Source organism: Rana temporaria, chromosome 3, assembly GCF_905171775.1.
Source record: "Rana temporaria chromosome 3, aRanTem1.1, whole genome shotgun sequence".
Taxonomy (NCBI): domain Eukaryota; kingdom Metazoa; phylum Chordata; class Amphibia; order Anura; family Ranidae; genus Rana; species Rana temporaria.
The window spans coordinates 82,443,705-82,470,400 of NC_053491.1; the positions used below are offsets into that span (position 1 = coordinate 82,443,705).

The 26,696-nt window shown below is 44.4% G+C and overlaps 1 protein-coding gene across 1 annotated transcript in view; it reads right to left on the reverse strand.

The window, feature by feature from the left end:
- OTUD7A (OTU deubiquitinase 7A) overlaps positions 1-26,696 on the reverse strand; it is a 220,696-nt gene that overhangs the window by 136,329 nt on the left and 57,671 nt on the right. Inside the window, exon 3 of the mRNA XM_040342822.1 lies at positions 13,145-13,298. Coding sequence (XP_040198756.1) covers positions 13,145-13,229 — 85 coding nt within the window. The 5' untranslated portion in view covers positions 13,230-13,298. The remainder of the gene's footprint in view (positions 1-13,144; positions 13,299-26,696) is intronic.

Below are 26,696 nucleotides of genomic sequence, written 5' to 3' on the forward strand. Positions count from 1 at the left end.
GGAAGAAATATGACGAAGCTCACTGTACAATTGTTTAAAAAAAAAAAACACTATATGCATATGGATCCCTTAGTTTTGTAAAGCGATGCGTAAACTGTTGGCGCTATATAAATCCTGTATAATAATAATAATAGTTTAATGACAGCAGACCTTTAAATGATTGGATGAGTACACCATTTTAGGTCAACAGACACTATAGGTAGTTATTTATTCCACTTTATGAATATGACTCTTCAGCGAGCACTACTACAGCCAGAACCATTCAAGGAGAAGACAAGCATGCAGCTTCTGATTTGCAGCTCTTTTGGCAGATTATTAGTTCCCATCACTGCACAATGCCTTTCATTTAAGTCCTTCCAGTCAGCCTAGCAATTACATCAATGGCTCAAGAGACATTGGAAGATTTCTTAAAGACATAAAAGGCAGGAATTGGCAGTTTTGATCAGGAAGTACATTTTGGAACAGCTTGCTGCAAATTCAGAAAGGCTCAGTTACGTTCACATGTAAAAAAAAAAGAAAATCAGTTTTCCCATGACTTGTACATAAAGGACAAGGGCTATCAGAGTATAATCACCTAGCATATATACATATATAGCATTTATACATTAAAGCGGTTGTAAACCCTCCTATCTTTTTCAGCCAAGGAAGCTGCCATCTTGGCCTTTGTTCAATCTTCAACTGCCATGAAGCTGCACATGTGATCAGTTATGACACCAGCCATTGGATGGTTTGACAGTTTGGTTGAAAGCACAACCAATGTGCAGTTAGCATTCCCGGCATGCCGGGAATGTTAACAGTTTTTTTAAGTGTTACATCGATGGGTTTACAACCGCTTTAATAAAACCTTGTAATTCGGCATCTTAAAGGGCCTGTATAGTGTTTTGCAATATGGTCATAGCTTAAACACTCAATATTTATTTTTTCTATTTATTTAGTCAGGTAAATCACAAATATTGCACATTGGTTTCAATTATCTGCCAGGCTGTGCCAGCAGGTGACACTTTGGGACTCATGCACATAGACGGTATAACAGTGGAAGACCCTGCTACTATGTAAATGGCCATAAAAGTGAAAGTGGATTCTCAAAGCTGCAGTTTGAGTAGCTCTGGCAGGTTGATTGGGAACAGAGAAAACAGTGTTCTATGTTTTTGCCCTGGTTCACACTGGGTACGATTTGGAACGATTTGAGATGCGATTTGACATGTCAAATCGTATCTCAAATCGGCGGCAATTGTCGGCAATGGCACTGTCCTAATCAGTGCGACGCCGCATCTGCGATTTCAAAAAGTAGTTCCTGTACTACTTTTTGCGATTTCGGGCCGCGATTTACATTAAATTGCGGCCGAAATCGCTGCAAAATCGCGGTAAAATCGCGAATTTTACCACGATTTTGAATTCGCAGCAGTGTGAACCTAGGCTTTCCCGGATTTGGCAATTCTAGATTGGGGCCGGGAGCTTGAAGGTTCCAAAGAGTATTGGGCAGGGCAGAACCTTAAACCTGGTGTACAGGATTTGCGAGGGCACATGTGTGCAGGGGTTATGTAAGAATTATAAGAATTACTGCAGTAGCAGGTGGAGTTGGAGTTGTTGCAGTTTCTGCAGCCAGGAGGGAGGCGTTCTCCTGTCTAGAGACAATACACCTCGAGACAGAACTCCAGGTAGAAAAAGTTGCAGGACATTGGACAGTTGGGCCAGCTAATGCCCTGTACCCACAACCGGGTTTTCCGACGGGAAAACTGTGAGGAGAGCTTTTGGCCGGGAATCCCGGCCGTGCGTATGCTGCCTCGCAGTTTTTCCGACGGGAAAACTGCCAAACCCGCCGGACAAAAAAAAGGAAAGAAAAGAGAACCAGCTCTATTCTTTTTTCCCGCCGGGATTGCCGACTGACTTTTTCCTGTCAGAAAACCTGGCCGTGTGTAGCAGAAACCGTCCATTTTTGGCAGTTTTTCTGTGGGGAAAAACTCAGATGGAGCATAAACATAGTCGGGATTCCCGAGGAAAAGCTCTCATCTGAGTTTTCCCGACGGGAAAACTGATCGTCTGTATGGGGGAAAAGTAGAGAGCAGGTTCTCGGTTTTCCCAAAAAGGCTTGCAGCTGTAATTGAAGTGAAAGGTATTGACTCAGGGGGGCTAAATACAAATGCAGGCCACACTTTAACATATTTATTTGTAAACATTTTTAAAATCATTTCTCATTTTCCTTCCACTTCACAATATTGTGCCACTTTGTGTTGGTCTATCACATAAAATCGATTCGTCTGTACAGGGGAAAAGTAGAGAGCAGGTTCTCGGTTTTCCCCTCGGGATTTTCGATGGACCTTTTCCCGTTGGGAATCCCAGTCGTGTGTACTAGGCATGAGAGTGTCTGGGAGACTAGAGCTAAGGCAACTGGGAGAAAGTCTAGGAGAGCTAGAGGAATTTGAGTCTTGGAGGAGTGAGATCGCCTGGGGGTATCAGGAGACCTTCGACCTAGAGACTAAGAGGGGGCCCATGCAGCAAGGTACCCTTTCACACGTGCAGACCGTCTGTCTGTTTTTCATCCATCCATTAACAGATGAAACAATTGATATCAATGCATCTCTATGGAAACATGGATGTAAACAGATGATCGTCCATTTACATCCATACCTGTCAACATTCTTTTTTTTTAAACGGATCAAAGCCCTATTTTTGTTCCATTAAGAAAACAGAACAGATGAAAAACGGATGTAAACAGACAAACGGTCTGTTTTTGCATGAACATTTTTGAAAAAAATGGCTCAGAGACTCAAGTGGTAAACCACTTCAATAACGGGCACTTACCTCCCTGCCTGCCCAAGCCAATTTTTAGGTTTCTGCGCAGTCCCTGTTTAAATGACAATTGCGCGGTCATGCTACACTGGTGGTATTTGATCACCTCTGCAGTTTTTATTTTTTGCTAAACGGCACTAATAGGTGGCACTGATGGGCACTGATAGGCGGCACTGATATGCAGCACTAATGGGCGTTGATAGGTGGCACTGATGGGCACGCATGGGTGGCACTGGTGGGCACTGATAGGCAACACTGATGGGCACTGAAAGGCTGCACTGATGGATACCTATTGGTGGCACTGATAGGCGGCACTGGGCACTGATATGCGGCACTGGTAGATGGCACTGATAGGCAACCCTGGTGGCACTGGCAGTGGTAGGCATTGCGGGTGGGCACTGATTGGCAGCAGCCTGGCACAGATTGGCATTCCCTGGTGGTCTAGGGGGCATACCTGGTGGCCCAGTGTGGACGTCCATCCTCATGGTCCTGGGCGGTATCCTGGTGGTCCCGGGCAGGCATCTGAGGGGGAGCTGCGCTGATAAACTATCAGCACAGACCCCCCCCTGCCAGGAGAGCAGCTGATCGTCTCTCTTCTACTGGCATCTGTCAGACGCGAGTGAGGAAAATACGATCAACGGCTCTTCCTGGTTACATCATGATCAGCACACCGCACCACCGATCGCTGCGCGCATCGGCTTGTTATCCTGCGGACAGCATATGACGTCCGGTCAGGATAACAGAACCACTTTGCCAACGTTATTTTGCTATATGGCAGACGGCAAGTGGTTAAGGACTGTCAGATGTAAAAAAACTGCTGTAAAAATGGATGAAATAACATGATTGAACTGATAAAACGAACGGTCTGCACGTGTGAAAAGGGCTAAGGGAGCCTGAGGAACTTGTGGTCAGGGAGACCATTTCCAATAGTGGCAGAACTGCTGAACGTAGACAGGCAGGCTAGTATTTTTTGTTACCTGTTGTTGCTTTGTGAAGCATGAGAATTTTTGTATGAATGGGGCCCCTTTTCACACGTTCTGAATACTTCCTGCTGACAAATTATTTTTGCTGACAGAGCTAAGTAACTGAAATCTAAACATGAAAAGTAGTGTTCCATTTAGGCAGTGCTCTCCTACTTCCTTCAGTCAGCTTTTTCACCCCATTTTTAATTTGGGAGTGTCCAATGCTGCGTACACACGATCGCAAATTTCGACAAGAAAAGTCCGATGTGAGCTTTTGGTCAGAAATTCCGACCGTTTGTATGCTCCATCGGACTTTTGCTGTCGAAAATTCTGCCAACAAAAGATTAAGAACAGGTTCTCTATTTTTCCGACGGAAAAAGTTCCTATTGGAAAATCCGCTCATCTGTATGCAATTTCCACCCACAAAGAAACACGCATGCTCAGAATCAAGCAGAAGAGCCGAACTGCCTATTGAACTTCATTGATCTCGGCTCGTCGTATCTATTGTACATCACACGTTCTTGACAGTCGGAATTTCTGTCAAGATTTGTGTGACCTTGTGTATGCAACACAAGTTTGAGCCAACATTCCATCCGAAAAAATCCACAATTTTCTTGTCGGAATTTCCGATCGTGTGTACACGGCATAAGAGAAAATAATATCTTCCACATACATACTGCCCAGAACATCCCACCAGTCAGAAAATGACCAACATATATATAGTAACAGACAGGCCCGGATTTCCCACAAGGCCACTGAGGCCAGGCCTTGGGGCGGCAGGGCTCCAAGGGGCGGCAGTGGCATGGAGTCCCCCGACGCCCTGAAGATACAGTTAAGGGCGGTAAGTTGTGGGGGAATCCACTCGCTCGTTAACAAGTGATTGCGGCGATGTCGCCGAAATCACTTGTAAAATATGTGCTCCCGTCCGTCCTCCCCTCCCCCCCCCCACCCCACATACCTCTCTCTGCTGGCTCTGTCTTCGGGACTCCGTCCTCCCCCTGGCCACCGAGTCTGTCTCCTGTCCCTGCTGCCGATGTACACAGAGAGAGGGGAGAGCTGTGCTCTTCCTATCCCAGCTGTGACAGGAGTTCTAGCACAGTGCTAGGACTCCTGTTTTGGAGGTGACAGGGTCAATAAAGAGAACATGTCACCTCCAATTGCTATCACACAGGGAATTGTTTTCTCCTGTGTGATAACAAAAAAGTTAAGTGAAAAAAATTTGATAAAAAATAAATAAATAATAAGAATTAATAATTAAATTAATAAAATAAAAAAGTAAAGAATAAGAAAAATGTGGGTTTGATGTTACGGTTTGTTACTAGACTGTGGTGAGCGCTAAGTCCCTGTTAGTTTGAGTGACGATTTATGTATTGTTCTGTCTGAGCTGTATACACATGTTACTTGTATTTTGATGTCTTCTCAAATAAGACCAACCTATTTGTTAAAAAAAAAAAAAAATAATAAGAAAAATAATAAGAAAATTATACAAAAATTTAAGAAAGTAAGCGACAAGCTACAAATAAATAAAAATAAAAAAAGTGATAAAAAAGTAAAAAAACAAACAAAACATATTTGATCTAACCGTGCCGCACATTCTCTGTTGATTTGGGGGGGGGGGGTTCGGTTGGCAGGGAGGGGGTGCATTGTGGAGCCTGGCCTTGGGGCGGCAGGGAGAGAAAATCCGGCCCTGGTAACAGAGGTACAGTTCTTTTTTTCTCACTGAGTGCTGAATGCTCCAATGGGGTGAGGGTGTGTTTTGACGCATTTCGTAGCACTATTATACTGTTTCCTCAGGAACTTGTAGAACATAGATATATGTGTGAAAGGATGACAGTCACCTAGACACAACCCTCAGCTCCCTACCCCCTAACCCTCAGGGATCTCAAAAGGGATACCAAGGAGAGGGAGGGACACTCTCAGAGACCAACAGATTAGACTTCTGCCCTGAGCAAGGCTCTTAGATACCAATTCCTCACAGGAGTACACCACCAGCCACCCCCCACCATTCTCAAATATGTTCATATGGAGCCATATGTTTGTTTGCATGTGTGATAAACCACACTTATTACTTGGCCAATTACACGGTTCCCATAGACAAAAGATCATTCTGGCTGGGAGTGTATAGAAACTGCACAGTGAGGCAATTATCACTTGTCAGCTCCATACCGGGGGCTCTCTGGCCACTGGGGGGTGTTAGGTATTCTTCCCCACAGAGATGTCTCAATGGTGAGGGAGGTGTCAATATCAGGTGAAGATAAAAAAAAAAATCATGAGAAATAGAGGCTGTTAATGGTTTAATATCTCGCAGTGATATGTCGTTTGATCCATCTACCCCAATGGGAGCTAACTGTAGACGGATTTAATTCCATTATATAGGTGACAGGTACAATAAAGGTAGAATAAATCAGTTGTATCCAACCTGGTATTAATTATACATCACAACCTTTTAAATAGAGGCTTTTTGATTTTTTAAGCCATTCTTGCCAGATTCTTATAAAATGACAACGCAAGAACATGTCAACCCAAAATTTCACATTTCTGATATGTTCCTGCGGTACTATGCATTTGTTTGAAAAAGTCTCCTGTTCTCTTTGTATTGCTTCCTTTGTGTGAAATCTCTGGTGTTCCTGACAGTCCCTCTGCTCTCACCTCCCCTCCCCCCGCACCTGCACTGCAATTCACTGGAAAGACCAGTGTGTAGGGATGCACAGATACCGATACTGGTATTGGTGCCGATACCAAGCATTTGAGTATCAGTCCTCATCAAAATGGTCCTGATACTGAAACTGATACTTTTGGAGTGCGATTTACGTCAATACAAAATGAATGCCTGTAAATCGCACTGCAAAGAATCACATGCGATTTGAACAGGAGTGTGTTGCGATTCCTTTCCAAAATGCATGATATTTCCCCCACCGCCCCTGTGTGTGTATAAAAAGGGCTTGCAGCGCCATCTAGTGTACAGTTTAAAAATGTTAGAATTTACAGTACAATACATATCTGGCAGAAAATCAGGGCCACTGGAAGTGCTCATGTAGATGGGGTCCGCCCCCAAGCTGACATCACTTCCGCCCTATACCCATGGAGTCCCGGAACTTCTCCTCCAGCCCTGTGAGTACCTCCAGCGGCCCCTGATTTGCTACCATTGGAGGACCAGGACACCTATGTAGATTATTTTGCATGTGGCCAGATAAGTACTGTGAGTTCTAACATTTTTTTTAAACTGCCCACAAGATGACGTTTTAATCCCTTTCTATACATACACACAGGAGCAGTGGGGGAAACTGCATGTGATTCAGACAGGAATCGCACTGTAATCCTGTTTAAACCTCCTGCAATTCTTTGCAGTGCAATTTGCATTTCTTTTTTGTAATGAAACAAATCGCACTGCAAAATATCGGTACTATGTGCACCGTTTAGAAGATATTTACTGTACATGCAGCCAGTAACATCACTGACACATGCGCTCTAAAGGAACGGCCACTCGTGCTGTTGCTTCAGAGCCCTGTGCTGTGACCGATGGTTCCTGCGCGCATGCGTGGGAGTGACGTCATCACGGCTTCGGCCAGTCACAGAGCCGGAGTCCGCGAACCCAGAAGTAAGATGGGTAAGGATGGAAGCTGTCTCCAACGATGACATTGCTTTGCTGGAAGGCTTTGTTTTCAGGCAAGTTGCACATAATGTGCTAGTATGCGATGCATACTAGCACAGTATGCCTTTGCTTTGCAGGTAAGAAGAAGAAGAAGAAAAACCACAACCACATTAAACTGAATAAGTTGTTTTACAAGGTGAGAGTTCACATATACTTCAAATATGACTGTAACGTAACAAAGGTGGAGTTGCCCTTTAAAGTAAGTTGTGCATCATAGTGAGTTGAGCCTCTAGTAAGATATTTTTGCTCTAGATCAGGGGTCTCAAACTGGTGGCCTTCCAGCTGTTGCGAAAACTACAAGTCCCATGAGGCATTGCAAGGCTGACAGTTACAAGCATAGAGCCACAGGCAGAGGCATGGTGGGACTTCACAACAGCTGGAGGGCCACCAGTTTGAGACCCCTGATCTAGAGGTGTTCTGGCCGTGTGTATGCTCCCCGGCAGTGTCTCCCCATAGGAATACTGCTGGGTTCTCTATTTTCCAGCCGGGATTCCCAGCAGTTTTCCTATCGGGAAAACTGCAAGGAAGCATACACACGGCCGGTTTTCCCGGCCAAAAGCTCTCTTGGCAGTTTTCCTGGCAAGAAAACCGGTCGTGTGTACAAGGCTTAAGACTGAAAACTGAGTGATCAAACACTGCTGATCAGTCGGTTCTCAGAGCTCCCTGTGCAGAGAGCTGCTGCCTGTCAGTCTCCGGCTCTCTGCTCATTGGAGCGCCTGGTTGTAGAGGGGGCAGGAGCGGCCGGCTAAGGCACTCAGTGGCTTGCTGAGAGGCTGAGCCGGGTGCCAGTCCAGGGTTCTGGGTGGATCCTGTGATCCATAGGAGAAGTACAGCCAAACAGGCTTTGTCTGTAATTCTCCTTTAAAGGGAAATTGCAGCTTTTTTCAAATGATCCAAAAGTACAGATAAATAAAATGTTGATGTATGGTGTGCAGCACAAAGAGAACAAAATGTTACTTCAGCACTGTCTGAAACAGTATAGTACATGATAAATCTTATTAGCATAGACCATGATTGTGACAACAGATTTTTCACACAGGTGTGACAAGACTGGGACATGCAGAAAACATTTTATTCTGCACAGAAATAAGCATTGAATAATCACCAAGTGTGCCAAGAGCATGGCATTCCCATACCATCATTATGGATGAATTCGGAACTACTATCACATACAGTACCAACTTTCCAGTACTTTCCAGACAAAGAGGGCAATTTATTAAATCTGGAGCAGTCAGAATCTGGAGCGGCTGTGTATGGCAACCAATCGGCTTCTACTTTTCATTTTCAAAGGCTCAGGCCTTGTACACACGGCCAGACATGTCCGATGAAAACGGTCCGCGGACCGTTTTCATCGGACATGTCTGCTGGCAGAATACGCGGTGACGAAGCGGTGACATGTCTGCTGAAAGAATACGCGGTGACGAAGCGGTGACGAAGCGGTGACGTGGCGGCGACGATGACGAAGCGACGTGCGCGAACCCGGAAGTTCAATGCTTCCACGCATGCGTCGAATCACTTCGACGCCATGCGCGGGTTCTCGGGCCAGCGGACATGTCCGATAAATCGTACTGACCATCGGACATGTCCGACGGACAGGCTTCCAGCGGACAAGTTTCTTAGCATGCTAAGAAACTTTTGTCCGCTGGAAACCTGTCCGCTCGGCCAGGAATCCGGTCCGCTAGGCCCTACACACGGTTGGACATGTCTGCGGAAACTGATCCGTGGACCAGTTTCAGCAGACATGTTCGGTCGTGTGTACGAGACCTAACAGAACAAGCTGAAGCTAGGAGCTGATAGGTTGCCACAAAATTTGCTGTACATTTTTCCTGCTCCAATTTTGATAAATTCTTAGACTTTAGGGTGGTATTAAACCTAAAAGCAAACATTTATTACATTGCAGCTTACTAATTCTTATGCCGCGTACACACGATCATTTTTCGGCATGAAAAAAACGTAGTTTTTCAAAAATGTAATTTAAAATGATCATTTTTCAGGTTCTGAAAAACGACAAGAAAAAAATTCGAACATGCTGCATTTTTAACGACGTTTTAAACTATGTTGTTTTTCGGGTTGTAAAAAATAATCGTGTGTGGGCTAAAACGACGTAAAAAACCTGCGCATGCTCAGAAGCAAGTAATGAGACGGTAACGCTCGTTCTGGTAAAACTACCATTCATAATGGAGTAAGCACATTCATCATGCTGTAACAGACAAAAAAGCGTGAATCATCTTTTACTAACACGGAATCAGCTAAAGCAGCCCAAAGGCGAATAGAACTTCCCCTTTATAGTGCCGTTGTACGTGTTGTACGTCACCGCGCTTTGCTAGATCATTTTTTTAAAACGATGGTGTGTGGGCAACGTCGTTTTAATGATGAAGTTGGGAAAACGTAGTTTTTTGGACATGCTGAAAAACAACGTTTTTTTTCATGCTGAAAAATGATCGTGTGTACGCGGCATTAGATGTGGTGTCACATTTGTTTTGTTTTTCTGGCTTTCTTTCCTTTATTTTCATCTGTCGATCTTCCCAGTAAGTCTGATGTCATTCAACTGAACATGCTGTCCTGCAGATGTAGCAGTTAGGCCCTGTACACACTACCGAACATGTCTGCTGAAACTGGTCCGCGGACCAGTTTCAGCAGACATGTTCGGTAGTGTGTACAGGGCCTAACTGCTACATCTGTTTCAGCAGACATGTTCGGTCGTGTGTATGGCCGACCGGACAGGTTTCCAGCGGACATTCGTCAAGCCGACCGTTTTGCAGCGGACAAATGTTTCTTAGCATGCTAAGAAACATGTCCGCTGGAAGCCTGTCCGTCTGACATGTTCGGTCGTCTGTATAGACTCACCGTACATGTCCGATCGGCCGCCATCCCTCGCATGCGTCGAATCACTTCGACGCATGCGTGGAAGCATTGAACTTCCAGGGCCGCGCACGTCGCCGCGGCGACGGCGCGGCCTCGTCACCGCGTATCGTGTACGCACGGATTTCTGTCTGATGGTGTGTACAACCATCAGACAGAAATCTCCGGGCGGACATGTCAGCTGAAAACGGTCCGGCGGACTGTTTTCAGCGAACAGTCCGTCCGTCTGTACGAGGCCTTAGAGGGCTGAGACAAACAATTTACAACAGACAGAGAGGTGCTTACATTTCAGCCTTTATCCCAAAAGGAATAAAAAATAACAGTTTGCTGTAACTGCTTAAAGAGCGTTGGAGCTGGAGTTCAGCATCAATTTGTTAGTGTAGCTAAATACACACGGTCACACACAAGTTCTCTGAAGAACGCGGTGACGTACAACACTACGACAAGGCGAGAAAAAGAAGTTCAATGCTTCCGAGCATGCGTTAAATTGTTTCTGTTTTTTTCCCGGCGGAAATTCCATACAGGCGAACGGATTTTCCGAAAAATTGAGAACCTGCTCTCTATCCAAGTCTGTCGGAAATTCCAACTGAAAAAGTCCAATGGGGCATACACACGGTCGAAATATCCGATGAAAGGCTCCCATCAGACTTTTTCCATTGGAAATTCCGACCGTGTGTACGCAGCATGTCACTCCCCTCCCCCTAGAATGATAATGCTGCTGTCCAAAGGTGCCCCTGTGCTCCTTCATCCAGAGTGGGGACACTCTAATACAGGAGATGTTTTACTGGACAGATCACCAGGTGAAAAAAAACTAAAAAAGAAAACCGATGCAGTCACCACATCTAACGATTTGTAAGCTGCAATATATAACATTTTGGGTTTAATACCACTTTTATTAAATGTTTATAATTTGACTGAAATTTATAGAACATGAAAAGTATAATTCTCACATTACAACCAGATTCTGGAAATAACAACATCAAACGAAATAAATGACTAATCAACAATATAAGCTGTTTTAATGCACCTTAGGAATGGCAGTAGGGAAATATTTATGCTATGTCTGCGTTTCTCAGCAGAAAAGCAACTGATGCGTGTTCTGTACATACGTAGGATTATTAAAAATAGATGAATTCTCATTTCTGTGAACCTGCAACCTCATCTGAAATGGTCTCCATTATATATACAAGCTGTCGTTAGTAATTTCTTACACCTGCCTAAATGGGTAAGTACAACCAAGAACACCGTGTACACCGAGACTTGATGACGAAGAAGGGCGATGCTGCTGGAACAATCGCAATCTGTACCAACAAATGTCAGACATAGAAAATCTGTAATCTATCATATAAGAATCTCTAATGGAAGAATGCAGGGAACCAAAATCCAACATTTCAATGCACAAAGCCACTCGTCCTTCTTACATCTCTTTTTAATCAATTAGATAGAAAGTATGACCAAATCTGTGAGTGTAGGCAGTCACTATGGTGTGGGCCCAGCTCAATATTGTAAATGAGCATGTTAAACAATGACCCAGGGCAGTGTTCTCCAAACTGCAGCCCGCAGGCCGGATGTGGCTCTTTGCCTACCTTTATCCAGTCCTTGGGGTAGCTTGTCATCTATTGGGGCACCATTCCTCCCACAGACACCAATGATGGGGCACCATTCCTCCAACAGACACCAATGATGGGGCACCATTCCTCCCACCGACACCAATGATGGGGCACTGTTCCTTCCACTGACACCAATGATGAAGCATCATTCCTCTTAGGCCTCGTACACACGATAGGTTAAACAGAGGACAATGGTCTGATGGACCGTTTTCATCGGTCAAAACCGATCGTGTGTGGGCCCCATAGGTTATTTAACCATCGGTTAAAAAAAAGCCAACTTGCTTTAAATTTAACCGATGGATTCCTAACTGATGGGAAAAAAACGATCGTTAGTAGGCACAACCATCGGTTAAAAATCCACGTATGCTCAGAATCAAGTTGACACATGCTTGGAAGCATTGAACTTAGTTTTTTTCAGCACGTCGTTGTGTTTTACGTCACCGCGTTCTGACACGATCGTTTTTTTTTCGGTCCGTTCTCATCGGGTGGACTGATCGTGTGTACGCGGAATAACAGACACCGAGGATGGGGCACTGTTCCCTCCACTGACACCAATGATAGGGCGCCATTCCTCCCACAGACACCAATGATGGGGCACCATTCCTCCCACAGACACCAATGATGGGGCACCATTCCTCCCACAGACACCAATGATGGGGCAATATTCCTCTTACAAACACCATAGGTGGTGCATCATTCCTCCTACAGACACCAATGATGTAGCAGCAATGCTCTCACAGACACCAATGATAAGGCACCATTCCTCCCACTGACACCAATGATGAGGCACTATTCCTTCCACAGATACCAATGATGGGGTACCATTCGTCCCGCACACGTAAATGATGGGCACCATTCCTCCCACAGACACCAACGATGGGACACTGTTTGCTCTCACTAACACCACAGCATTTTCTAATCCCACTGGCCACAGTCTGGCCCCTCTAAAACCTCAAAGACAGTAAACTGGCCCTTTGTTCGGAAAGTTTGGCAAGTACTGTATTTATTGGCGTATAACACTCACTTTTTTACCCTGAAAATAGAGGGTAAACTGTGCCTGCGTGTTATACGTGGGGGCCGTGGAAAGTTTTTTTCCTGAAACGTCCCTCTTAAAGTTAGGGTGGGTGTCATACGCCTGTGCGTGTTATACGCCGATAAATACGGTAAATCCGTTCCTGTGTATGTATGCCATCTGCAATTTGCATGGAAGTCCACTTTTTAAAAAACAGCAAGATAACAACAAATGACATCCAAAAAAGTCTCCTTACCTTCCAGCAAGTCCCTTGCCAGACCAGGTTCAGCCCCTGTAGACCGAACAAAGTCTGACAGGACTGAGTCCATATCCAGAGTCATGTGATCATGTAGTGACGCTGCTCGACCAGCAGCAGCAGGACCAGAATGATGCTAGAAAAATGATTCCATCTGAAATACAGAACAAAGCAGACATGTCAGTCTCTATACCAATAATATGTCACTGAATCAAATTGTTATCAGTTTTTCTTCTGATTTTGTCTTACTGAAAGCAGAAGGAAAATGCATGACTTTTATATCCTGTTGACCTCTTTATACTGGTCAGCTGCATTTTTAAAAGTCCTGCATTGCATGCTACACTTTTGGTGTGGTAAAAAAAAAACGCATCAAAAATGCACCTTCACATTGAAATGAATGGGAAAACAAGGCAAAAATGCATCATGGTAAAAATTGTTGCGTTTTTGGTGCAGTTTTGAAAACATCTTTCGCAGCCTAAATGGCAGTGCATTGTGGACCTTACAAGTTCTTTCCTTAATGATGTGCACATTCACAATACCAAAACATGTTTTGTACTAAGCAGATATCTCAACGTCTGCCTTCTGATTATCATAGTCACTGTCCAGAAATCCAACGCCTCACTGTGCCCATTGCAACCTCACTGTGCCAACCTCACTGTGCCAACCTCACTGTGCCCATTGCAACCTCACTGTGTCTACCTCACGGTGCCCATTGCACCCTAACTGTGTCAACATCACTGTGCCCATTGCAACCTAACTGTGCCAACATCACTGTGCCCATTGCAACCTCACTGTGCCCAATGCAACCTCGCTGTGCCCATCCTCACTGTGCCCATTGCAGCCTAACTGTGCCCGAGTCAGTGTACCTGAAATTGACAGGCTGTGGGCGTCCATTCATTGTTTAAAAGTCACGATCATCTCCTGGTCCCTTCCGCGATAGGCGTTTCTCAGCAGACACAGTCCTGCCTATCACGGACGTTCTCTCATCCTCGGACTCAGTTTCCCAGCAGACACTGTCAGTCTGACACCCCGCAACACCGATCTAGGTAAAGAGTCTCTGATGGAGACTCTTTACCACGTGTTCAGTCGTGTCCAATCACGGCTAATCACGATGTAAACAGGAAAAGCTGGTGATCAGCTTTTCCTCACTCGCGTCTGTTAGAAGCGAGTAGAGGAGAGCCGATCGGCTGCTCCTCTGACAGGGGGGGTTTGTGCTGATGGATTATCAGCGCAGCCCCCCCAAAGATGCCCACACTCGACCACCAGGGATGCCACCAGACCACCGGGGATGCCCACCACAGGTATGCCACCCTAGACCACCAGGGATGCCAATCAGAAATTAATAATGGATTCCTAATGGATGCCAATCAGTGCCCACAATGGATGCCAATCAGTGCCCACAATGGGCATCACTGATTGGCAGGCATTATTGTTTGGCACTGATTGGCATCCATTAGTACAACACATTGCAGTACATCAGTGCCACCTATCAGTGCCCATCCGTGCCACCTATCAGTGCCCATCCATGTCCATCAGTGCCACCTATCAGTGCCCATCCATAAATGCCGCCTATCAGTGTCCATCCGCGTCACCTATCCGTGCCCATTCATGCCGCCTATCTGTGCCCATCCATGCCAACTATCAGTGCCCATCCGTGCCGCCTATCAGTGCCCATCCGTTTTTGCATATCAGTGCCGCATATTAGTGCCCCTCATCAGTGCCCATCAATGCCACCTCATCGGTGCCCATCAGTGCCGCCTTATCAGTGCCCGCCAGTGCAGTACCATCAGTGCCCATCAGTGAAGGAGAAAACATACTTATTTACAATGTTTTATAACAGAAACAAAAAAAAAATCCAAATTTTTGGTCATTTTTTTTATTTTTTTAGCAGAAAATAAAAATCCCAGAGGTGATCAAATACCACCAAAAGAAAGCTCTATTTGTGGGAACAAAATTATAAAAATTTAGTTTGGGTACAGTGTAGCATGACCGCGCAATTGTCATTCAAAGTGCAACAGCGCTGAAAGATGAAAATTAGTCTGGGCAGGAAGGTGTATAAGTGCCCTGTATGGAAATGGTTAAAAAAAGGGCTGAAAACTCGGCTTATACTCGAGTATATATGGTATTTTGTATTTGTTCCATGTTACTTGGCATAATTTAAACTGACACTGAACGATATCCAATTTCTCCAAAAATAACATATACGCTTCCACTACTTAAAGCGGAGGTCCGCCCAAAAAAATACAATTAAAAACCAGCAGCTACACATACTGCAGCTGCTGGCTTTTAATAATAGGACACTTACCTGTCCTGAAGTCCAGCGATGTTGGCACTTACAGCTGATGTTTCCATCAGCTGTCGGGTGCTGCCGCTGCCATTGCGGTTAAGGGAACCCGGCAGTGTAGCCTTTAGGCTTCATGCCAGGAACCATACTGCGCATGCGCGAGGCCCACTCCTCTCTCCGCCACGTCCCGGACTCCCAGAAGTGGCAAAGAATACCTGTTAAAGACAGGTATCCTGTCCCCCCAAAAGGTGCCAGAGGGGGGGAGGAATAAGATGAGCGGAAGTTCTACTTTTGGGTGAAACTCCACATTAATGGCCCTGCATCTATTTTTCATGAAAAATTCTGCCTTCTTGAAAAGTACTCAGTAGGCTCCTGAACCTCTTTGCCCCTCACTTCTGTTTGTATGGCACAAGCAGTGCACATAAGTTGAGGTCATGTGTGCTGCTCTATGCACACTACATATCCCATAGTCAACAAACTCCTATCCACCTACTACCTGGAAGTGGGAGCGGATACCTGTCAAAAACTAGAACACTTTGAGCTTCTCCTTTTGGGCGCAGCTCCGCTTTAAACTCTTTTTTCTGCCTCAAAGGTGTAACATCAGATGTCTGTTTAGACCCCTGATATCTCACCAAAGCCCCCCAATGAGTCTCCTAAAAAATTGTAAAAAAATAAAATAACTAACATAAACTACTGACACCAGCAGCAAAAAATGATAAAAAAGCAAATCATCAGGGCGGAAGGGAGACGATTTCTAGTCTCCAAATGAAACCCCCTCACTCCTCCACCTCAACTACTCTCTCTCCTGCTCCTTCCAATTAACCCGACTGCAACTACTTTAACACACTACTGTCAGGTTTCCCTTCCACCATGTATGTCCTTTGCTTATTCGCTTCATTCAAAGCTCCTGGGATGGTAAGTCACTTTCCTGAGTTCTTCCATAAGTACAAAAAAGACATACCTAGAGTTGGGCGATTTTGGCCCCCCCAAAAATCTGAGATTTAAAAAAAAAAAAAACTTGATTCACGATTCGAATCAAGTTTTTTTTTCTGATGGACACCGCACCGGTCCTAAGCAGCTGGGGGCAGTTTTTAGGTGAGGCCACGGCTTCACGGCTTCAGCCTAGTCCGCTGCTACCCTGGGGAAAGGCCGCGGACTAGGCCGAAGCGGTGGCCTCACCTAAAAAATCCTGCCTGCAGCTCGCCGCGATCCTGGGAAAAGGCCACAGCTTCGGCCTAGTCTGCGACATCCGACCTCGTGGCCTTTTCCCAGGATCGCGGCGAGCTACGGGCAGGATTTTTTAGGCGAGGCTGCGGCTTCGGCCTAGTCCGCAGAGCGCCGATCCTATGGAAAAAAATCTAAAAAATCAATTTGGTCAAAATCTGAATCGATTTCACCTCGCAACTCGATTCAAGATTTAAATCAATTTTTTTCTCCAACCCTAAGACATACCCAAAAATGATATTTAAAATGACAACTAATAGATGTATTTCAGCAAATGATTTCCTCTGATAGCCTGAGAACATATGTGACTATTTGAGGGGCACAAGGTTGACCTGAGTTTCACCGGCTGCATTAGGCTTTTGTTTTTGACAGTAAGATATGGATACTTTCTAGGAGGCCTCAACAACCCCATTCAGGTAGAAGCAAAACCCAAATTGCGCAAAGTGCTTAAAGCGGAGTTCCGGCCACAATTTCACTTTTTAAATATAAATACCCCTGTAATACACAAGCTTAATGTATTCTAGTAAAGTTAGTCTGTAAACTAAGGTCCGTTTTGTTAGGTTGTTACAGCATTTAGACACTTTATAAAATAGAAATTGACTGGGGCCATCTTAAGTGTGGGCATCATGAAGCCAGAATGTATGACTTCCTGGATTTCAGCCTTGCAAATCTCGCACATGCTCAGTGCTGCACAAGCAGTGCCAGATCAGGTTTCAGCACCTGTGCTGTCCAAGTCACATTATTCTTTGAGACTGGGAAGTGCACAGACTCCTGGAAAGTTACACCCACTGTATTCCCAGGAGTCTGTGCGGTGTAGGTTAGGAAGCATTAAGCACCTAGGTGCAGGAAGTGGGAAGATTAACTATTCTGCCTAGCAACAACACTTTGAAGGCATCTAAAAAAAAAAAAAAAAATCGTAAAGGACTAATGACATTTTTTTAAAACTACTGATGTAATGTTATATTTATGGGTGGAACTCCACTTTAATGACTACAATGGACCTTTCTGCTGCTTTTGCGGCACCAGGGAGATTGGAGAGCATTCATAGTGCACTTTTTTAAAATGCACATGAATTTCAAAACTTCATCTTACCATCAAAGAAAACTGCGTATATAAAATATTTTTTTAATTTTACTATGACCAAAATTCAGCAAATAGACCTAAACTTTACATAGATATTACTGTATTTCCTATTGTTTGATTTTATTTAGATTTTCAAACAAAATCAATATTCATAGTGGATGCAAAAAAGAAAAACCGCTAACTAGTAAAGTTGATGCAAAGAACAATACAGAGCGACATCTATACCTGACCTTGACAAGGCAAAACTGAGGCTATGTAATACAATTGAAGAACAGAACAAATAGGCATATGTGACAACCGGTACCTAGCAATTAATGTTAACCACTTAAGCCCCGGACCAAAATGCAGGTAAAGGACCAGGCCCCTTTTTGCGATTCGGCACTGGGTCGCTTTAACTGACAATTGCGCAGTCGTGCGACGTGGCTCCCAAACAAAATTAGCGTCCTTTTTTTCCCACGAATAGAGCTTTCTTTTGGTGGTATTTGATCACCTCTGCAGTTTTTATTTTTTGTGCTATAAACAAAAATAGAGCGGCAATTTTGAAAAAAATTCAATATGTTTTACTTTTTGCTATAATAAATATCCCCCAAAAATATATAAAACATTTTTTTTCCCTCAGTTTAGGCCGATACATATTCTTCTACATATTTTTGGTAAAAAAAATTGCAATAAGCGTTTATCGGTTGGTTTGCGCAAAATTTATAGCGTTTACAAAATAGGGGATAGTTTTATTGCATTTTTATAATTTTTTTTTTTTTTTTACAACTAATGGTGGCGATCAGCAATTTTTTTCGTGACTGCGACATTATGGCAGACACTTCGGACAATTTTGACACATTTTTGGGACCAATATCATTTTCACAGCAAAAAATTGTTTATTGTGGAAATGACAGTTGCAGTTTGGGAGTTAACTACAGGGGGCGCTGAAGGGGTTATGTTTCACCTAGTGTGTGTTTACAACTGTAGGGGGTGTGGCTGTAGGAGTGACGTCATTGATTGTGTCTCCCTATAAAGGGGATGACACGTTCGATGCAGCCGCCACAGTGAAGCACGAGGAAACCGTGTTTACACGTGGCTCTCCCCATTCTTCAGTTCCGGGGACCGATCGCGGGACCCCAGTGGCGATCGGGTCCGCGGGTCCCGCGGTCCCGGAGCTACGGACCGGGTCGCGGGCGCACCCGCAACCCACGGCTGGGTAGATGTACAGGACGTGCCGTGCCATTCTGCCGACGTATATTTACAGGCGGCGGTCCTTAAGTGGTTAATAATAAAGAATTACAACATTTAGATTTTTTTTTAACAGAAATACAATTTCGAATTAAATTTTCTGACAAGGAAATTATAAACATTTTCCAAGGGTCAGTTCATACCTTCCCTAAGCCCCATTTGTATCACCTATGACACATAGGTATCAAACTGCTTTGAAGATGACTGTATCATACTGCTAGCATTAAAGTGTCAATAAACCCACATCATAAAAAAAGATTAATAAATTCTTCATTACATGCTGTTCAATTCATACTCAGTCACTATAAGATCCCTTTTCTGTATTCTGCCTAAAAAACCTGGTTGCTCCTGCTATTCTCTATTCCCCTCTTCTGTTCAAGTCCCCAGCTAGAGATTTTTCAGAACAATGTTGGCAGCGCAGCACATGCTCAGTTTTCAGTGAGTTTCTATGCTGAGCATTTCCTCCCTATCACATCTGAGCAACCCATGTGACTATAGAGACACACATGTGGGCGTACACACAGTGGTCAATGACGGCCCACTTCCTCCATACCCACTAACCAGCTAAACACAATGGGGGTGGGATATTACATGTAGATTGATGAAGGCTTCATCTTCCTCTTATTCCAAGACACAAGCTGGAGGGGTGTGACACAGCTTGTGACTGCCAGAAATATGTTCACACCATGTTAATATCAAACATTAATAAAGATTTTATTTAAAATATACAGTGAAACCTCGGCTTGTGAGTAACGCGGTTAACGAGCGTTACGCAATACAAGCACTGTTTTTTTTTAGAATACTTGACTGTGTTCTTGTATGTTTCAGGTGTGAACTACCCCTAAGGGAACTTGCGCACCTGCCAGTCCCAACTCCTGTCATCTGTCAGTGACAATCAGTGCCAACCAGTGTCACCTGCCAGTGCCATCTGCTAGTGCCAATCAGTGCCACCTGCCAGTGCCAATCAGTGCCACCTGCCAGTGCAAACCACTGTCATCTGCCAATCAGTGCCACCTGTCAGTGCCAACCACTGCCCCCTTCCAGTGCCAATCAGTGCCACCTGTCAGTGCCAATCAGTGCCATCTGCCAGTGCCATCTGCTAGTGGCAATCAGTGCCTGCCAGTGCCACCTGCCAGTTCCAAACAGTGCCACCTGCCAATGCCAACCAGTGCCACTTGCTAGTGCCAATCAGTGTCACCTGCCAGAGCCAACCAGTACAACCTGCCAGAGCCAACCAGCTTTTTAGATGTACGTGGATATTGGAATAAAGTGTTGTTGTTTTTATTCACACTGACCTGGCGCCCGGTTTTCTCCTTATATTTAGCACCATACACATTAGTTATGTGTAATGTTGTGTATCTCATTACCTGCAGGCATCTGCATCTACTCAAAATCCCCCATGCTGTGTCCAGCGTCCAAATGTTACCCTGAGCAAATGTCTTTGAAGGTTACCAGCAGCGGCTCATAATCAGTAAGGTTGCACTTGCTGCCTTCCCCCTCCTGTATCTTCCGCCATTCATAGAACTCGGCTTACTACACTCCCATGGTGCATCAAACTCTGTGAATGGGGGGAGGAGATGCTGGCATTCAACTCCTCCTCCTCCGTTCACAGAACTTGATGCACCATGGGAGAGTAGTAAACCGAGTTCTATGAATGGCGGAAGATACAGAAGTTGAGTGGCGAGACTTTTCTGATTAGGAGCTGCTACTCTTACCCGCCACAGTTCCAGAAGACAGGCGCTGTAGGCAGTACCCAATGGCTGGAAGAGGACACAATGATTAAATTCAATGGGTGGGTCTCCTCTCACGGGTGCACACCTCGGCTCGCCAGCCGTATGATATGTAAAAAGAAAGTGTCTGAACACCGAAATACCGAAAGTCCATTTATTGTAAAATCCCAGTTAAATACATGACACACACGCACTACATAAGCAAAAGCTGGTACAGAGGTTAACGCGTTTCACACAGTTACATTGTGCTTGCTCACACATGTAAGCACAATGTAACTGTGTGAAACGTGTCGTTAACCATTGTACTGGCTATTGCTTCTGTGGTTTGTGTCATGTATTTTACTGGGATTTTGCAATATATGGACTTTCGGTATTTCGGTGTGCAGCCACAATCTTTTTACATGGGAGGGGACACAAGATGGGAAATTTAGTAGCAAAGCAGCTTTCTGAAGGTCATGGGATACACACCATTACATGTATACCTAATATGTAAGGTGCTGTCTCCCCAAAACATCATTAATTACCAAACCTTAGCTTTACACATATTTAAAAACACAAATGTTTTAGTTTCCATGGGAACTACCAGTTCAATCCCTATGTATCTCCAGAATTCGACCCTTCCTGATACCGCATACACACGATTGGATTTCCGATGGAATAAAATCTGATGGAATTTTCTGTCGGAATTCCGATGAAGCTGACTTTCATCAGTCTTGCCTACACACTGTCAAGACTAAATTTCAACCGTCCAAAACGCGTTGACGTAAAATACTACGACGAGCCAAGAAAAATGAAGTTCAATGCTTCCGAGCATGCGTTGACTTGATTCTGAGCATGCGTGGAATTTCCCATCGGATTTTTTTCCATCGGAAACATTTAAAACATGTTCTATTTTTTTACACCGATGGGAAAAAGTCCGATGGGGCCCACACACGATCGCTTTTTCCAATAAAAAAAGTCCGTCTGACTTTTTTTATCAGAAAAAACGATTGTGTGTACACGGCATGACTAATAACACCACAAGGCAACTTATTCACTCCTTGATTATTTCCCGCCTTGACTACTGCAACTCTCTCCTTAATGGCCTACAGTTACAGTTATGGCCTACAGTTATAGTCTAGCAGCAATTCTGCTGCTAGACTAATACACCTCACTAACCGATCCGTAACTGCTTCTCCTCTCTGCCAATCCCTTCACTGGCTTCCCCTACCCCACCATGTAAAATTCTAAATACTAATCACAACATACAAGGCTATTCACATTATCGCCCCATCTACATCATCAACCTCATCTGCAGATATTGCCCAAATCGTCCCCTCCGCTCCTCCCAGGACCTCCTGCTCTCTAGCTCCCTTGTTAACTCCTCCCATATTCGCGGGGACTTCTCCAGAACCTCTCTTATTCTCTGGAACTCCCTGCCCCGGGAAGTCCGATCAGCCCCTACCCTGTCCTCTTAAAGGAGATCCCTAAAAAAAAAAAACTTATTCAGGGAAGCCTATCCCACACCCACCTAACAACTGTCCCTGAGCCACCCCCATCAAATCATTCTCTGTAGTCATTACCTTTTGTACCACCACCCCTCCCTTTCGTATGTAAGCACTATGAGTAGGGCCCTCCTGTACCTTCTGCATTGAACTGTACTGTAATTGTGCTGTCCCCCTTATATATGGTAAGGCGCTGCGTAAACTGTTGGCTCTATATAAATTGTGTATAATAATAATGTATATCAATAACTAAAGCCAAGCAAAAAAGACTAAACACAAAAAACATGCCATACAAATAAAATAAGCAAGTGCAATCCAAACAGAGTAGTTTATCAATGGAAAAGAAAATCAAGGCTGACTGCCAAGAAGCTGCTAAGTTAGTCTGAAAAAAAAAAGGACATTTTAACATGAAATGATCTGAAAGGAGTCTTGGGAAGTCTGGTTTCCTTTGCTGAATAGGCGATCTCTATTAGAAGGGAAAATACACAGTGTGCCAATGGTTAGTGCTTACCGTGGGCTGCCTGTACCATGCTGCTTCTGCTCAGAAGAGCAACAAATGCTGCTCTGTGTGACAATGACTCATTGGCGACTAACAGAAAAGCTGAAGGGAGCGAAGATATAGCGGCTTATATGCAAATACACACTTGTTTTTCAGCATTACTCGGAAATTGTGATTCTCGACAGTTCGACTTAATGTATTAGCAGTCAAGCTTCATTGTATCTGAAGGGGGTTTAATTACTGAGAAAGTGTTGTCCATACTTGCGCTGAATGCAGTGCTTACAGGAAGGGGTGGACACAAAGGATTTGCAATTATTTTCGTAATTTGACATTCGGTGTTAGCATTGTCGAACAAGTTCCGTCTCAATGTGTTCTAATTAGGAAAACGGTTCTATTTATATGTATTCGTTACAGGCCTCGGTTCATAGTAGAGACAGGGTGAATGGCTGTCAGCATACAGATCATTGCTATCAATGAAAAACACAATATCAAATGCTGGATAGACCTTGGAAGCAGCATGATCTATTGTTGTATCCAACATTCAGGTGAGGACATCAACAATTCATATCTGAAAAGCTGTTCAAGCTACATGCACTGAATTCAGCAAGTAGGTACAACAGCCAAGGGCACCGGAGGATAAATACCAGCCAAAGCAGAGGCAGGGACTTTATATGGCTATAAAAAAGAAAAAAACAGTGCAGCGCTAGTGAGTGATATTGTGCTCATATAAATTAATAATAAACAAAAAAAGTCATTCTGGAATAAACTGAAAATATAGCCAGAATAGGAAAAAACATAAAAATGCAGATGGATATATGAAGAAAAAGTCTTAAAAAGCCACGAAACAAAGTTCATATGACTCTATCCAGTAATTTTCCTTGTTAATTCAATATTTAATTTAGCGCAGCGTCAACCTTTTGGTTTTTGTTTCTTTATATGGCTATGACCCCCCAACAGTTGTACATCATTCAAAGAATAAAAAAAAAAAATATATATATATATATATATATATATATATATATATATATTCCTACACAATAAACTGCACGAATCCTGCAAATGAAAGAAAAGAAGAAACCGTAGCTTCTGCTGTACCTATTGATAGAAAGAATGCTATAATATGACCAGGGCATTGAAATGCTATAATATGATTCAGGGTCACTTTAGGCCACTTCCAGTCAATTCTGACATTCCTCTCCTACATGCAGAAAACTACTTAGGGCAAGATTCACAAAAGGGATACAACGGCGTATCTCCTGATACGCCGTCGTATCTCTGTTTCTATCTATGCGACTGATTCATAGAATCAGTTACGCATAGATATCCATAAGATCCGACAGGTGTAATTGTTTTACACTGTCGGATCTTAGGATGCAGTACCGCGGCCGCCGCTGGGGGGAGTTTTGCGTCGTAAACCAGCGTCGGGTATGCAAATTAGGAGTTACGGCGATCCACGACGGATTTTCACGTTCGCTACGTCGCCGCTAGTCTAGTTTCCCGTCGCAAAGTTAGTCGTCGTTTTGGGTGCCCTAACTTTAGTCAGCAATCGTATTGCTGTCTAAAGCATGGCCGTCGTTCCCGCGTCAAAATTTTAAATTTACCGTTGTTTGCGTAACACGTCCGGGAATACGGAAGTACGCTACGCGCGTCGCCGTTCAAAAAAATGACGTCACGGCGCGCAAAGCACCGCGGGAATTGCAAAACTGAGCATGCGCAGTAGGTCCGGCGCGGGAGCGCGCCTAATTTAAATGGCACACGCCCATTTGAATTGGCCCGCCTTGTGCCGGAGGCTGCCAGCGTAGTTTTCATCGCAAGTGCTTTGTGAATCAGGCACTTGCGATGAAAACTTTTGGCGGTGTAACGTATCCTAGATACGTTATGCCGCCGCAGTTCTATGCGAATCTGGCCCTTAGAATCCCCAAACATATATATTTTAAGCAGACGCCCAGCCTAGAGAATAAAATGGCAGGTCTTACATATTTTTATGTCAAATGATATTCGTGTGTCGTTTTTCAAATGTACATTTTTTTCAAAAAATACGCTTTAATAAATTTTAATGCACAAAAAAACAATATAATACCCAATGTTTGGCTAAAATATAAAAGACGATGTTACACCGAGTAAATAGATACCAAATATGTCACACTTTAAACTTGCGAAAGCCCGTGGAATGGCACCAGACCATAGTACAGCCCTTAAAAATCTTCATAGGCAACAGTTTAAAAGCCTTTACAAGTTACCAGTGTGGAGTTACACAGGAGGTCTGGTGCTAGAATTTTGTCCCACTCAGACGTTTGTTGCAATATGTGTGTGATGCAATCACGGTTTACATATGCTTGCTAGACTGATGCATTAGCATTTGTGCATGAGCACGGGGGAAAGGGGGTGCTTACAATTTTTTTTGTATTACAGTGGAACCTCGGTTTAAGAGTAACTTGGTTTGAGAGCGTTTTGATTTGCGAGCAACTTTTTTTTTTTTTATTCTGACTCAGTTTGCGAGTGTTGACTCGCAAGGCGAGCAGAATCCAAGCTAAATAGGCTCATTTGGCCTGAGGTACGGGGGCGCAGAAGCCGAGCAGAGCTGAAAATAGTCCTGCAGTACCTCATTTGGCCTGAGGTACGGGGGCGCAGGAGCCGAGAAAAGCTGAACATTGGCCAGCAGTACCTCATTTGGCCAGAGGTACGGGGGCGCAGGAAACAAGCCCAAGTGTCCTCGGGCCTTTTCGGCGCTCTATGGCGCCCCCCCCCACCTTATGGCCACATTCGGTATTGCATCCCTTTGAAGTCAATGCGGAACAAATTATTTTTGTTTCCATTGACTTTAATGGGAAAACTCGCTTTGATATGCGAGTACTTTGGACTACGAGCATACTTCTGGAACGCATTAGGCTCGTAATCTGAGGTTCAACCGTATTTATTTTATTTAAAAATGTACATCGTACCTTTATTTATTTATTTTTGATTAACTATATTGCTATCACAAAGGATGAACAATATCCCTTGTGATGACAGGTCCTCTTTATGGAGATATCTGGGTCTATTATATATATTGTATTAAACCAAGATTGGTTTGATCTGCCACTTATACAAGCCGGTAATGGCTTGTTTACATGAGACTGAAGGCAGAATAAATGACAATCCTCTTCCCTTCTGGTTTATGACAACATTAGTTCCTCCAAACCCAGGAACCAGATGCCACCAGTCGCATCCTTGTTTGGCCCCCCCAATCGCATGGGAGAGTCCGGTAAATGCGGCAGCAGCAGTGGTGGATTGGACCCCATTCCACCACCTGTAAAGGTAATGCAGAGGTTCCATTACGACTACGATTACTTTTATCGTGAAGGGAATCACCGGCACAAAAAAATAACATCTCATTCATTGGTGCAGCAATGACCGCGATATCACTCTTCCAATCCAGGGCCAAACTTTTACATCGCTGGAAGGGAAGTGGTTATACATAGTTACCATACCTGGCCAATGCCCCTGGAAGCTGGATATCACTGAAGTAGACAACAATACTCTGGGGGCCAGATTCACATAGATTACGCGGATCTAAAGATCCGCTAATCTATGTGATTTACGATCCACCGGTGCACTTTTGCGAGGCGAGTGCTGTATTCACAAAGCACTTACCTCGAAAATTGCACCGTCGGATCGTAACTCCCCCGGCGGAATGCAAATTCCGCGGCTAGGGGGAGTGTACAATTTAAATCAGGCGCGTTCCCGCGCCGATTTAACAGCGCATGCGCCGCCGGCGAAAATTCCCAGTGCGCATGCTCCAAATGACGTCGCTAGGACGTCATTGTTTTCGGCGGCTACGTAAATTCCGGCCATCCGTATTCCTGATCAAAAATTTGAATCTCGGCGCGGGAACGACGGCCATACTTAACATTAGCTACCCCTCATATAGCAGGGGTAACTATCCGCCGGAAAAAGCCGAACGCAAACGACGTAAAAAAAAAGCGACGGGCGGGCGTTCGGACTTGAATCGGCGGTTCTCCTCATTTGCATATCCGACGCG